Raw genomic sequence first — 15586 nt, 5'->3', positions numbered from 1 at the left:
CCTTGCGTGCCGCATCCTAATGAGCTGCTGCTGCCTTCTCTATCCATCGCTAGCGCCTCTCTCTCTCGCTCACTCGCGGTGTGTGCAGGGCCCGTTCGCTCACGCCGTAACCCTTTCCTCGTTGATCTTTAGGTGCGGGCGGGGGGGGAGAGAGACATCGCTACCCAACCTCCCCCATAAATCGGTAACCGAAATAATATTTGGACTAAACAGCGGCCGCTGCCACCGCCGCCTACCAATTATGAGCGTCTACGCGGAGGCGAAGCCGGCAGAGCCGAGCCCCGCGGACGCGCGCGCACGGCGCAGCAGCAACAACACAAAACGTGAACGCGCAAATTGCCGGGCACGCGCGCCGGCGTAAAATCTCGCGGGGAGGCGCGCGGATGAGCGCAACGCGCGGCCGAGAGACGGCACCGCCGCGAACGCGCGCGCGCACGCAACCACGCGCACGCGCGCGCGCGTACGCACGCGCCCCGCAGAGCCCTCCTCCTCGCCACGCTCGCCTGCCCACCTATCCACTGTATCTCGCACATTGGCTCGCACACGCACACACGCACGCCAGAGCTCTCGGGCAGGGAGGGGGGGGTTGTACGGCTGTAGGCAGGGCCAGGACGCGCGCTCACCGCACTCCGCTCGCTCACTCACACGCACGCGCACACGCACGCGCACACGCACGCGCACACACTCGCCTGCCTGCCTGCCCGCCCGCCGCGCCCGCCACAGCACACGGACTACGGGCGGAGTGGATTTAAACGCGTCTCTTATTCTCTCTGCCTCCGATCACGTTCCTTTCTTTTTTCCCGTACCAAAAACCGCGCTCGTTTATTCACCGTCTGCGTCGCGGCTCCTCGTGGAGCGCCGCTCTTTAAGGACGAACGACGACAACGATTTGCCGTGGCCGCCACCGCCGCCGGTGCTGCTGCTGGTGGTGGTGCTATAAAGTTTGGCCGATCGGACCCAGCGCCCATGGGCCCCCCGGGCTTGCAGCTCCCCCTGTGGATGGCGGCTGTCCCAGGACGCCCGTGCCACTGAAGACGAAGATTCATGGAATCAATCAGGTTCGCAGCACGTGCTCCTCTCTGACCCTCTTAAGGGACACCCTATGGGTTCTTTTTTTTTCACTGCTCGCTTGGGCCACGCGTCCCCCCCCCTCCTTCGCGAGCCGCCGGGCAAGTTTCTTTCTTAAAATGTTCTTCACAGACAGCCTCACACCGCCCGGCGCGTGGAAGCTCGGGGCGCGCGTTGTTGCCGGGGCGCTGCCGTGTGGGGGGGGGGGGGCGTGAGGGTCCACCTCACGCCCCCCCCTGAGCGGTTGTCTCCAACCTTAACAGCCCCCGGGGGCTCGGTCTGTGCCAGCACCGTGCCCAAGGCAGGCGCTGTGTGCTGATAATCTCCGGCGAAGGGGACACTTGCCTGTGATTTAATTGTCATGTGCAGAATCTTCAGATGTGATCGCGTTAAGATGCGACGTAACGTCAACATTGCATTGCGTGGTTGTATTGTCATTTAGGGAAGTGAGGTTGTACCGCTGATATTCACAAATAATGTTGAAACCGGTATACAGTTGCCACGTTGTTTTACTGCTGAAGAATGTAAAGAGACTGTCGGTAATTATCTGGCCTTTTTGGGTTTGGATCTCGGTTTTTCAGTTGCCCGTGATGAAACTGTGTTCTCAGGCCTCGTGCGTTGATGGTCTCAGCCCGGTCATCAATGACAACTGTCACCTTCAATTAGGATTTTGAGGTTGTTACTTTTTTCACTTTGACTTAATCTCAGCTCTGAAAATTCAGACATATCAGTTTTGCTGTCATGTGCCCAAAAATTTCTTGCAGCAGGGCACGTGTGAAAGTACAGCGCCCCCTTGTGTGTGGATAGAAAGGGATTTCAGGAGTGGTTCTACGAAATCTCCTTCTGCGGGCCATTCCATCGACGCAAGGTGTTGATGCACTGCTGTGTGCGCGTTCCGAACAGAGGGACCTTTTTGTCCTGTCGAGATGGCGATAGCGCAAATTGAAACGACTGTACAGGAGAACACTTGGGAAACGTTTGACGCTGGTGCCCAGACCAGGCCTCTGGGCACATCCACGCCCCCTGTCAATCACTCGTAGTATTGCGAGTTTTGACTGTGGGGCAATCTACCCACAATGCCGTGTGAGCTGAATGTATTTTTGCCACCCTCCGGAACGCGTGACGCATGCTGCAGGTTTTAAAACGAGACTTCTGAATACAAAGACATAACCATGAATGCGCCCCTTCTCATCAGATCTCGGAAGCTAAGCAAGTTTGAGCCTGGATAGTGCTTGTTGCAGGGATTAAAGCCGGGCAGCGGTGGCTAGGCACGCATGCAGGCAACGCCAAGGAGGTGTCATGCCCTGGGCCACCAGGAGAAGGCGCAACAGGAAGTGTTGACAATTCTCCCTGAGTCCCATCTGTATGGGATAGAGCGTCGCCTCCCAATAAGTGTGGGGGAGTTTTTTTTCGCGGGAGCTCCAGTTTCCTCCCACATGTATAAACACTCATTAATTGGCTGCAAACATCCTCATACGTTTGCGCCTCTGAGTTTGTGAAGTGCGCAGCATCGTGTGATACAATTGCACAAGCGGCGCTGTGTTATAATGAGGCGGTCCCCCCCACGCCTCTTCAGGGCACGCATTAGAGGGGTCGCAGCAGGGATGCGGTTGTCATATAGGCATCGCTGGATATCGTACGCGGACATTGGCGGCGAAGGTTTTGTTTCTCATCAAGGATGCTGACCGCCCCTTCAGCATCCTCCAACATTGGCGCCCCTTCGTCTCGACACAACTGTGTTGTGAATACCTTCCTTAGCCGCTGCTTGGTTGGGGGAGACTGTCTGGGAAGGGCAGTCGTCTCGGGCTGTGGGGTTGCAAGGAGACAGCAAAGCAGCGGATGGAACCTAATGTGTGGAGCTTTTAGTGTCACCCCTCTGGGTTCTCCAGTGTCCTCCCATACACCGAACATTCACGAATGGAGTTGGATGAGGTCTGCGTAACAATCCGAGTTGTAGTCTTGGGCTGTGAGGTGGTCAGAAGGTGGCAGCACAGCGGTGGATTATTGAATCTGTTTGTGCGGTTTCCTGCCACGTGCCAAAACGCTCATTGGCGTTAAGGGCCCTCAGTGAGAACAACAATGTGGCAGCATCCTGCTGAGCGAGTGACGAGACTGAGTGAGGCGTTCTTGGATAATAAATGGCAATCTTCTTACGGTTTGTTTATCAGCAACAAATAGCGCGTAACAAATAATGTGACAATCCTTGCTGTCAAATTGCCACTTGTAATACATGTTCAATGCACAGCTGATGATTTATGGTATCAGAGTAAAGGGTGGTGGAGTGGTGGTGCATTGGTTAGCACACTACGATATGGATCTGGCTACTCAAGTTTGTTTATTTCTGGCTACGGCCAACATCGGTAGCGAGTGATTTCCATGTGGAATCCAGGCGCCCGTCCTCACAGACCAGCATGGTAAAGCGCGCTCCAACTGCCACCATGATTGGCACGGCACGTGGAATCCGTATTCCAGCAGTGGATGAACAAAGGGGTGAACGTTGGGAATATTTTTCTCAGGATAACGGCCTACCTTTACCAGGTGCTCGAGGGTGGCCTTGGGCCTCTGCACTGGCCAGCAGAACCTGCGACGTCGATTGCCGTGCACTACCAACACAGGTGGCCCTAACGGAATGGACGCACTCGCTGGCCACGTGGCCACCTGCACCTCCGATTAGCACGGTTGGTGACGTACGGTGCGCAAAAAAGTCCAACGTACGTAGTACACCCACGGGTTCACCAAAGTGCTGCTTTGCCGGGAACCTTTACTGTCCGTCAATAAATCAATTCTTTAACAACAGCGAAGAGGAACTGTACCTCCTGGTAAACAAAAACTTATCTCGTGAAGGGCCCTCAGTGAGAACACAATGTGGTCACGGTAAGGGGGTGGAGCGGTCGCGCAGTGGTTAGCGCACTCCGCTGGGAACCCTGATGGCCTAAGTTCGATTCGCTTCCATGTCTTAACATCAGTGCTGAGTGATATCTAAACCAATCGTGAGCTCCCCCCTCTGCCACCCTGTAGGCATGGGAATGGTAAAGTATGGATAGGTAACCCCACGATCAACACGGCACGGGGAGGCCTTCAACTAGCAGTCGATTGACAAAGAGGTGAATATTATGATAATCTTCTTGGTTCTTTCGGTAAAGTCACGTAGAAGGGAAGTAATAAAATAATAAAAATAAAACATAATAAAACAAGTGAGAATTGTTTTATTATGTTTTATTTTTATTTTTTTATTACTTCCCTTCTACGTGACTTTACCGAAAGAACTAAGAAGATGAATCCCTGCAGTCACGAAAGCTTTAAATCGAAATATTATGTTAATGTTTTTAATCCGTAGAGTTCTGCAGGACATTCTTCTGAGATTGATTTATCATCATCACCAACATCAACTGCATCAGCATGACCAGTGTTGCTTTCCCATCATCATCATCATCGCTGTCACCTTCAACAACACGACCGGTGTCCCTTGTACGCAGTTTGACCCACAGGGATACCCTGTGGCCACCCGGTAATGAGCAGTCGTCGTCCGACGAGAGTCCAGCAGCAGCAGCAGCGGCTAATTGGCTGATGTGGTGGTTGTGGGTAATAGTCTAAAATTGTCCAGGACGGAGGCACGTTGTGTACCGTACCGACGAACATGATCGCTCAGTGAAAGCTGTACGGTGTCCTCGCCGTGTTTTCAGACGGTCGTGCCCTGCAATATACGTAGCTGTGTAAACGAAACTATAGAAATCACGTGAAGAACCTGAAAGGGAATGTAAGCGGCCCTTTTGCTTCGTTACAGGCAAAAGAGACGAGACGTACGCCCGTGTATGCGTATATCTGTACGCGTACAGATATACGCGTACAGATATACGCTTACAGATATACGCTTACAGATATACGCTTACAGATATACGTTTACAGATATACGCTTGCAGATATACGCGTACAGATATACGCTTACAGATATACGCGTACAGATACACACGGCGATCGCAAAGTTTGTCAAAATGGCTTTTTAGTAAAAAAAACTAAAATTCCCAGCGTAGGATCCGCGTGCTAAGGGCGCTGGTTGATGGCGCGAGGCGGATGCACGGCGCTCGCGGAACGACTCGGAGTGCCGCCACTGCCGGGGCTGGTTGTGGGGGGCTGGTTGGAGGGGGGGGGCTGGTTGGGGGGGACTGGTTGGGGGGGGACTGGTTGGGGGGGGCTGGTTGGAGGGGGGGGGCTGGTTTGGGGGGCTGGTTGGGGGTGATGTTTTTTTGTCTCTTTTTGTCCGCTCGTGAGCGTTGGGGCCAAATCGCTTAGAGTTGGGGAGACGCACCCCCACCCCCCAACACCCACCCCCACCCCTCCGCCTTCCCCCCCTCGACACAAAGGGCGAGAGGCACGTAGCAGGAGAAGCGTCTCATTAACGCAGCGTCGGTACCAACAAGAAAAACCCTCACAAAATATTGGGGCAGTGTCCCCCTCCCCCCCACTAGCCCCCCTGTCATTATAGCGGAGAGGGCAGTCAGACCACCTCTGACGATGGCGAAGAGCGTCGCGGTTGAGGGGTTCCTGGTCGCTGAACAGCGACGCGTTCCCGGCAAACCTGTCGGTGTGGGTTTTTGGTCGACCCGAATTGCCTCCGCGCCCCTGGGATTTGATTTAATCGTCGCGATTCAATAATTAATTAGTTCTCTTTACAAAAAGTAAAAAAAAATTGGCTCCTTTAAGTTTTTTTCTCTCGTTCTCCTTTTCGCTCGAGTCGTCGCAAAGTGACTTGGCAAGTCATTTTCAACGGCCGTGAATGATCAATTTCCCAGCGTCGCAATTCTGCGCATGTTTCACGAGGAACGCGAGAATCAAATTCAATTGACGATGAGCTGATCCATCACTGCGTGCCTTTGTGTTTTTTGTTTTTGCGAATTGAGAGAAAATAGTGATGCACGGTAGAATCTGGATGAAAGCACACCTCTTGGACGCAAGTCCGTGTGTGCTAATATCAAGAGTGTGCTTGTATCAGTAGTTGCCGGTATGCCTCGCGCCCCCCAAACCAGTGCGACATAAGCACGTGTCGCCTCTACCGGCACATCGCGCTTGTTGTTGCAAGGTGTGCTCGTATCCAGCTGCTGCGGCACCACGGTACGTCACGAGGAGCGGCTGCATTGAAGTCGTGGAGCGCCCGTACGTCAGTGAGTTCGCTCTGCCGTTTCGTCAAACTCCCCCCCTCTGCCCCCGCGTCAAAATGTCCCTCCTTGCCCCAGCGCCACGGTGCCGTCCGTGGCCGACTCCGCAGAGCGGCCCACTCCCGGGACAGCGTTGCGCGCCCGTCGCTTTGTAACGCCCGTGCCACCAGAAAGGCAAAGATACCCCGTATAGCCTTAACAGACTGTCGGGACAAGTGCTGTTAGCGAGCAAGGCACACGAAGGGGTGGGTGTACAGCACCACGCCCGGCCGCCTTTGTCTCCCCAGTGGCGATGTTTACACACCGCACCAGGTACTCGGTTGAGACCGAGTCGACCTAAGAGAGGCCCAGGACCGGTTCAGGTAATCGGCACTGGTGTTGACCGTGAGTGGGAATCGAACTCGGGCCGCCGGGTTAGCGCGCTGACCGCTACACTACCGCTCACCACGCACCACACACGTGTGCTCACGCCACACGCACACACGTGTTCACGACACACGCACACACGTGCTCACGACACACGCGCTCACGTGTTCACGACACACGCACACACACGTGCTCACGCACACACGCACACACGTGCTCACGACACACACGGCCGGCGGAGAAAAGCAAATTGAGCAACTATGAGTTAATGCGGCGGCCGTGTGTCCCGCTGATTGGTTTGCTGTTTGCGTACTCTGACTTTGCACGATCGTAATCTCCTCCAGGATGACTTAAAGCGATAGAGAATTGAATACTAAGCTGCGGACGAGAGCCCTTAAATCTTGTAGATGTGGTCGGAGCTCTTGTATATACGGGGAGGTGACGCGGCTGGCTCAGGGGGCTAATGGGGTGTCAGAGACACGGAGGAGAGCCGTCACCTCTGGGATGTGCTACGTTTCGCCATCGGGCTCAGATCTGGGTGTCAGCCACCACCTGTGATTAAACTGGGCGATCAAGTGGAGCGAGTTGATGGGTACAGCCCTGTCACCAGTGACCGCACACACACAAAAAACTCGCAATTATATATATATTTAAAAAGAACTTATTTTCACTGAATTCAACGGTTAGGTTCTACAATCCATTGTACACGAGGGGGTGGGTGGCCAATGCCACGCCCGGCTACATAGCACGAGGTTGCACACTCACCCATATATGCACAAAGATCCTCCGTGTAGCCTTTTATAGACTGTTGGGGCAAGTGCTGTTAGCGAGCCCCCTATGAAGGTCAGTGCATGAGGGGTGGGTGGCCAACACCACGCTCCATCGCCTTTGTCTTCCTAGTGGAGATGTTTACACACCACACCAGGTACTCATTTGAGGCCGAGTCGACCTAGTGGAGGCCCAGGAACGGTTCAGATAATAGGCACTGATGTTGGCCGTGAGTGGGGAATGGAACTTGGGTCGCCGAGTTTGTAGCACCACATGCCAACTGCTACACTCCCCACACACACGCAACATGGACTCGCTGTTACATCACACGCATGAGATGCGTATTACCACAATTATAACATGTTGAGAGTGAGCTTATAGATTGCCACATCTACCGAATGTTCTGCTAAATGCCCATCTGTGTGTACTAATCACACATTAGGATCGGTGTACAATGTTAAGTGTCGTTGCGCTGAAAAATAATAAAGAATAAACTTCCCAGCACAAGTGTGCTCATACGAACAGCACGGCATTATTTTCTCTTTACGCTTTGCAAGCCTCGCCTGGACAGAACATATTAGTCACCGTGGTGGCGGAGTTAGGATACTAAAATAACAAACAAGGCTCTCTCTAACCATTAAAATGTAATAACAGTTTTATCCATCAGCGTGCAGGCATTCTGGATCAATGTTTTTCCCAGCAGCATTCCTTTTAGTGGAAAGTTTTGGACCGGTTTTGAGTTCCCTGGGTCTCATCAGCAGTGCCGGGCGTGTAAAACGAATGCTGTTGGGTTGCCTGAAACTGTAGACAAGAGCCCTCCTACTACATCTACAATAAAAAAAAATCTATATTTTTCTTGCTATTATAAGCACCTGAGTCACAAATCCCAAATAGTACAATGCAATGCGGATTTACATAGCAGTGTCTAAATGAGACCTTGTTACAACACGAAGTGCAGAGAGAGAGGCAGTCATCACACAGACAGAACAATACAACCTGAAGGTCTTGAACCTGGACTTGGACAGGGGCGGGGAGTCAACAGCACGGATGGCTGGGGGAAGGGAGTTCCAGATCGTGGGGGCATCAAAGGAGAGTGAGCGACTTCCCACGAAGCAAACTTGCCAATAGCGAACGGTATCTACAGATGCAATAAGACGAGCTCCATCTGTGACGGTAGGGACAGGGAGGTCGGTATAGCCAAGACGACAATTTATCATCCAATGTTGCAAAAACGCTCTTGTTTGGCCACTGAGCCTGGACTGACAATTGAACCGTGGAGAAAATGTCCGGCGTTTTGAATGGATCCGATCTTTCCATTGTTCATTCGCGGCAAAAGCTAAACTCAAGCACCACTTTATAGGGACGTCTGCATTGATTGTCCATAGTTATGTGGAATGCTCACCGGTTGCCTAGGCCTTTCGCTCATTAGGGCCACGGGACATTTTTTCTTATTTAACTGCACTAGAACACTTCCGCCGTATGCGATGGTGGTGGAGGTGGTGGTTTGTGACGATGCCGGTGAACGGTGGTTGTAAGTGGCGGTGATGATGGTGGTGGTAGCGGTGTCGGCGATGGTGGTTGTGCTGGTGTTTGTGGTGGTTGCTATGGTGACTGGTGGTGGCAGTGGCAATGGTGGTGGTAGGAGAGCAGCGGTTGTTGTTTCCATTAAATGGGTTTTAGGACGAAGGCCGCGGATTTGCGATGAGAGGTGCTGAGCGCCCTGCGCACGGCAGCCCGTCACCCGACTCTGAAGCGGAACGCAGAATCGACCACCGCGCCATTCACCAATTTATCCCCCCCCCCCGCCCCCCCATATAAATTATCGTCAGGTTTGTTTGCTTGATTTTTTTTGTTTTGTTTCATCGTGTTTAAATTTTAATGCGAGCATTGCTTCGAGCAACGTGATCAATGTGGCAAGCGTGGCGCTGTGCGGTGAATCACGGAGCCGGGGAACCGCCAGTGAAAGGCTGTTGGGGGGGGGGAGGTTGAAGGGGACTCCTACACCAAGCTGAGCGCAATTGTGTTGTCTCTGCGGCCACCGCCTCCTGCAAATGATGATTAATGACGATCAAGGTAGAAGAAACTCTGTTGTTCCCTATGCTTCCTGGTGTCGCTCCATCAGCCGGGTTAATCGCTGCTCTGTTGCGGTCGGCACGGAGCTCACTCGCACGCACGCACACACACACGCACATACACATGGCTGCGCGCGCACACACACATGAATGCACACATGCACATGCGGGCACACACACGCGCACACGCGCATGCAGGCGGGCGCATGTGTGTGCGTGCGTGCACCTCGCTCGCGCAAAGATGCACACGGGCGTGTCCCAGGGGTTCCCTTCCAGGGGGGTTTTGCTTTGCCTGTTACCGTGATGGGATTAACTAGCGGCAATAACAACAAGAACCCTGCACACGCGTGAGTGTGCGTGAGTGTGCGTGAGTGTGCGTGAGTGTGGGTGAGTGGGTTTTTGTGGTTCTGGAGCAATGGAGAGCAATGGCGTAGCGGTTAGCTTTCCGCGCTTTGATACCGAGGATCAAAGTTCGATTCCCTGACCATAGATGACTTCAGTAGCCAATATCTGAAATGGTTCTAAGCTTCCCCTGAATACCTGGTTTTAAATAACCAATTAACACGACGCGCGATTCAATTTCTGCACGTGCCGTAAACATTAGAACCGATTTTTGCATTTAATCGACGCGCCATCCATTGCACGTTCCGTACACCTTGCGCAGAGTGCGATCACCAGTGCCGGTGAGACAAAGACAGTTGTGGCATGGTGCTGGCCACACCACCCCCGTCATCCTACACCCTGGCGCTACTCAATCGGTGCTCGATAACCACACGTCTTAGCGCGACGGACTGCGTCATTGGGCGATGGCAGATTCTGTTGTCACGCCGTTTTAAAACAAAACGACCTTCTCCAGCTCTTGTGCCTGTAAAAAATGTTCACACTAAATCACGAAATGAAATCGAAGAGTGGTGTGGAAATGTCCGCGTTAGACTAAGAATCGCCCCCAACTGGGGTTTGACACTCGGGAAGCATGAAAAATATTTGGACTTTTATTTAACGTCTCCCTTCTAACCTTTCTCTGTATATATTTTCTCTCCCTTTCCGTGCCTCCTTCCCATTCCCGATCGTCCAGGTTTCCGTCTCCAGCGAGACGAGCTGCGTGGAGGAAATCCTGAGGGTGAGTTGGCACCAACGACCCCCCCCTCCAGTATCCACCACTGGCCACTAGTCGTGTTTCGGTGGGAAGGTACTTTCCACTGATATTTAACGGGAAAAAAAATACCGACAGCGTGTTCTGCCCGTTTGGTTGCTTCTCCATCAAAAAAGAAACCGTCGAAATTTTTTTGCCTCCGTTTGCACGAAGGAGATGCCACGTCTCTTTAACGAGTAATATTTTTCGCCTAGTTACGTCTGAAAGTAAACGATGCCCTCTGGTGTATTTCTGGCCAGCGGTGGAGCGAGTGGCTCGCAATCTGAATGTTGGGAGTTCAAATCCTGCTTGGGGGTTGACTCGGCCCATCATCCCTCTGGGATTCATAAAACGAGAATCGCTTCGTGGGCAAGTCAAGAGCGGGGTTGCCCTATGGGCAGACTCTCCCCCGCCATGGGCGCGTGGAATTGCCTCGATGCTCATTTGAGCGGCGGGAATTGACCGCGGGCTGTGGTGTCTTTTCTTTAGGAATTGACTGCATTCTTAGAAAATGAAAACGCCGTTTTTTTTTTACAAAACAATAAAACAAAGGCAAGCGGTCGGTCGCCTTGCGTTGAAACCCCATGCACGCGTCATGTTGATTCGCGGCACAAAATGGAAAAAAATAAAAACAAGTCAATCCATCATACTTGCAGAAAATAAGATTTTCTTTGATTACCGTTGTTTTTTTTTTTTCACCGTGGAAAGCGGCGTGGGGGTCAAGGCTCCGTCCCACGCAGCGGCCGAGTCCCCGTGACGTGTGGGAGGAATGAAGCGCTTACGGCCTAGCGCAACTCGGGGCAGTCCTGCTCATTAAACCAAACGCGCTGCCTCTCTCTTCACGTGGGCCTATTAATTTTTAACGACTGTAATCACCGACAGCTGAGAGCTGTGGGGGGGGGGGGGGGTGTGGGGGGCACTGGGTGGTTGTGGTGGGGGCGAGCAGCAAGGGATTGGTTAAGATTAGGAATTTAAGGCTTCCTCGAGATGCGGCTGTGAATTTAGCTCCTCCGCTTGCCTAAAAGCCGCCCTCTGGATTGTCGGCGTGGCCCGCCCAAATGGTCCCAGGCTGCCGTTAGTCACGTTATTAATCCGGCGTATATTGTTATTGTTATGGATGAGCGGTGCTTGGCAATTAGCGGATGATGAGGGTAAATTGGGCCTCCTTTTGCCGGGCGAGCATGCCGTTCCTTGGGCTCCACCACGGCCCTCTACCGGGGCCCTGATCAATCGCCCGCCAATTCCGTCGCGAGGATTTCACGTTCCCCACCGGAGTGCTGTCGATTGTCCGGTCACTCACGATGGAGAAAGGGCGAATTGGCGGCCGTCCACTTAGAAGGGCGCTCCCAGTTGATCGTGCTCCGGTGATAGAGCTGTGGGGGGGGGGGGGGGGTGCGGTGGAGGGTCACGGAAATTGAGCTAACGATGGACGAGAACGTCCCCGGAGAGGCGCGGGCCCCCCGCGTGCAGAGCGGCTAAAATTAGGCGCATGCCCCCTGTTCGCTCGCCTCCCCAACCGGGCCCACAGGTCTCCTTTCCACCACGCGCAGCCGCCCCTCTCCCCCGCCCCCTTCCCCACCTTTAGCACTGCCGTTCTCCCCAGTGACCCAATCAAGACTTGCCGCACGCCTGCCCTGGCTTCGTTAACTCGCCCTATGCAGATTGCGCCCAGGGTCCCCCCTCCCCGACATCCCTTTCCTCGCCTCTCTCTGCACCCCCCCCCCACCACCGCCGCCGCCGCCCACGGTCCCCTCGCCTCTCCTGGCTCACCCACCCCCACACCCCCACGGCTCGAGATTCTTACCGCTCAAGCTGATGAGCAAATCGCCGTGAAATTAGCTTCATCGGGGTGCCCTCTCGCTAAAACGAAAAATAAATGTTGCCTATTTACAATCTACCTGCATGGCTTAAGCCGATGTTTTATTTCTAGGTAGTGGAGGCATCGCCTGATTTGTAAACCGTCGCAATGTGCCATGTTTATTTACGTGAATATTTACAAAACTATAACATCGGTTCTTGGTGTTGTTTTAAAATGTTTTGTTGAACATTTTAGGGGATTTTTTAAAGTTAAAATCAATACACAGCCCAGATGTGGCAGAAGAATCGTTTGTCGCGGGCACGCCCCGCGCGTGTGGGTGCAGGGCCCGTGAAGCAGTTTAGGATCGGGCAGACGATTATAAACGGTCACATTTGAGCCTGGGCTAACACGTGCACTCGCTGGCTTGCCGCAGTGAGCATTCATTAATTAATTGCATCACGAACGTCTTCTGCTAATCACCGATTACGTGTTACAAATCAGTTGCCTTGTACCCGGAGTAATATTTAATTATCAGAACATTAATTTTGATCCGGCGATAAATTCTCATTTTCTCTCCACGCAGCTGTGATTGAAAATGAAGCAGAGTCTAATGATTTTCTAGGACGGTAATATGATTATTTTTTGTGGACGTCTTATCAGTTCGTATCATTGCCTTGCTTTGATCTCGCGAGTTTCGTCGCACTAATTGAGCATTTGCTAATGAAGTGCCGCAATTGTCAGCCCGTTCTGCCTCACGTGAAATCCCTGCCGGCGCCGCCGTCACCGCTTTCTTTCGCAGGCAGAGTGGGAGGGGTGTCGGCTTGGCAGCGACAGGGGTGTTAACATGTTTATATTTAGCTCATATTTAGCTTACAATCGAGAACACTGATTCTGGACTTATCAACAACAACAACAACAACAAAAAACACAAACGTCGAACATTGAACGTGCCCAACCTGACGTCATTGCGACTCTTGCGCCGGGGGAACGCCGCACGATGGCAGCGTAGACGGACATCGGTGACAACGGTCAAAGCTCTTGACTGGGTGGTGCGCCTAGGTCACGGTGGTTGACTCGGAGCGAGGTGGTCGTGAGCTCGGGTCTCCGATCGAATCCACCCATTGTTCGTCTGGAGTCGGTAGAATGAGTAGCGCTTTGTGAGAAATTGGCAGCCGTTTCCCGCAGACGGAACTCTTCGTAGAATTCCAGAGGTGGCCGAGTTGCTCAAAGGTCAAAAGCGTTGAGACAGCACACCATTAAAGTCCTGGGTTTTAATCTGTTGTGGCCACCTCGTTATAAAACCAATATCTCAAGTGTAATGAGTTCACGGTATCAGCTCAGTTACTGATAAATGCACACAAAAATAACATTTAATAAAAATGTGGTGGTTCACTGATTTGGCAAAAATCCAGCAATGAGAATGAATGATTCTCGTGTAAGTGCCGTTTGACTGTTTTGTAGCAGAAGTGTCAGCAAAGAGCCTCTCTTACGGTCCAAATGACAAAAAATGCCACTTGAAGGATTTTTAGGGAAATAATTCTCTGACAAACTGCGGTGTGAGATTTACAAATAATTCCTTCTTACAAGGCCATGAGTACAGTTTGAACAAGCTAATCACTCTAAATGTGCCAGAACTCAGCAGCTAAGCAGGTTTGAGGCTGGATAGTGCTTGGATGGGCGGCCACCGTGCACCCCCGGTTGTCGTAGGCGGGTGCGGGGCAGTCGGCAGGAGTCAGTGCAGAAAATAATAGTTGTGCTCTACTTCTACGCTCCCAGATTTACGCTCAATGCACTGACCGCAGCGGCAGGTAAAATATGGTCAAATAACCCCCACCAACGGCATGCATGCACGGCGCGGTTCAGTTCCACAATAAAAACCGCAGCAGGTCGCCGTCCCAGCCCGACCGTGACACAGAGAACAGAGCGCCTCGTCGCAAATCAACACCAATCACCGGGAAACCGCTGTTCCGTCGGAGCAGTGGGGGGTGGCGTGCGGTGCGGACGGCAGTGAGTGAGTGAGGGGGGGGGTTGGGCGAGAAGAACGTGTTAAAAATTCGCGTCGCGGCGGGAGCTGAGGTTTGTTCCCTCCCCGTCTCGCGCGACGCCGCCGCCGCGGCGGATGAAGACCGTGCGACATTTAGCAGCAGAAAGAATTCCACGCCCTGGCGCTCGCGAGCGAGAGACCCTTCAATGAGCGCCGCCGTCGCCGCTCCTGAGCCACCAGGAAGACGAAGGGGGATTTGACTTGGCGGGTGCACGGGGCCCTTTGTTTGTCCGCGACGACTGCCGAGGTGGGGGGGTGGGGGGGTGGGGGGGTGGGGGGGCTGCGACCGCTCCTCCGTTGTTTAGCGGCGGACGCGCTCCGTCTATTGTTTGCTGCAAACTCACTTTGGAGAGGACCGCGTTCCGATGCAGCGCAGGCACCGTCGCTCTGCTCCGGGTGCGGATGTCTCCAGCGTACTTGCAGCGAAAACAACCGGTGGGGGTCACGTGCGGGTACTGCCACCTCACAATCATGACATTGAGTTATTGCTGGAGGAGCAATCCGATGAGCTGTGAAGCTCTTTGTCGCAGATCTCCAGTAGGGGCGGGTCAGAACGTTACAACAACAAACAACACAAAAACACGATTGGAGTGCAAATCATAGGAAAGGTAAATTAATCACTTTTTTTTTTATCTTGCCAGGTACAGCCATACTGAGGACATTAACTTATCTTTCAGGCGTGACCTGGCCTTCGCAAATGATAGCTCAACAAAGTGGCCAACGTGGCTGATGAAGGAGACCTCATGCTCGATAGCTGTGGCTCTCTCGAACTCTCTCTAGTGGAGGCGCCTCCTCCAGCAGTGGCATGAGCAAGCATTTGAAGACGTTGCAGATACGCGCGCGTGCACACCTTCACCCCGTTGTAGCGCTTGCAGCGACGTTCACAACGCTTGGCCCGTGCTCGGCAGTTTCATTTTGCCCGAGAATCGTGAACCCGCCACCCCCTTAGTCCCCGATTCACGGGACCCGTTACACATTTTCACGTTTCCCCCGAAGACCAGTTGTTTATCCAGCTGCTTGTCAGTCAATCTGTGTGCTGCCGTATACTGGCGCAGAGAGAGAGAGAGAGAAAACCCCGCAGCTCAAAATCCGCAGTCATTACAGCTCAGAAATAAACAGTGATTTAAAAAACAAATGCCACAATAGAGTCGGAGAGGAGATATTGTATTACTTGTAAGTGGCCAC

General features: G+C 52.9%; 1 protein-coding gene across 1 annotated transcript in view; it reads left to right on the top strand.

The window, feature by feature from the left end:
* Positions 1-15586, top strand: part of AFF3 (ALF transcription elongation factor 3) — a 147622-nt gene that overhangs the window by 75289 nt on the left and 56747 nt on the right. The window contains exon 5 of the mRNA XM_078863417.1: positions 10503-10547. Within this exon, the coding sequence (XP_078719543.1) occupies positions 10503-10547 (45 nt within the window). The remainder of the gene's footprint in view (positions 1-10502; positions 10548-15586) is intronic.

Source organism: Lampetra fluviatilis, chromosome 15, assembly GCF_964198595.1.
Source record: "Lampetra fluviatilis chromosome 15, kcLamFluv1.1, whole genome shotgun sequence".
Taxonomy (NCBI): Eukaryota; Metazoa; Chordata; class Hyperoartia; order Petromyzontiformes; family Petromyzontidae; genus Lampetra; species Lampetra fluviatilis.
The sequence above is the reverse complement of the archived record's forward strand: the minus strand, read 5'-3'. Positions and strand labels throughout refer to the sequence as shown.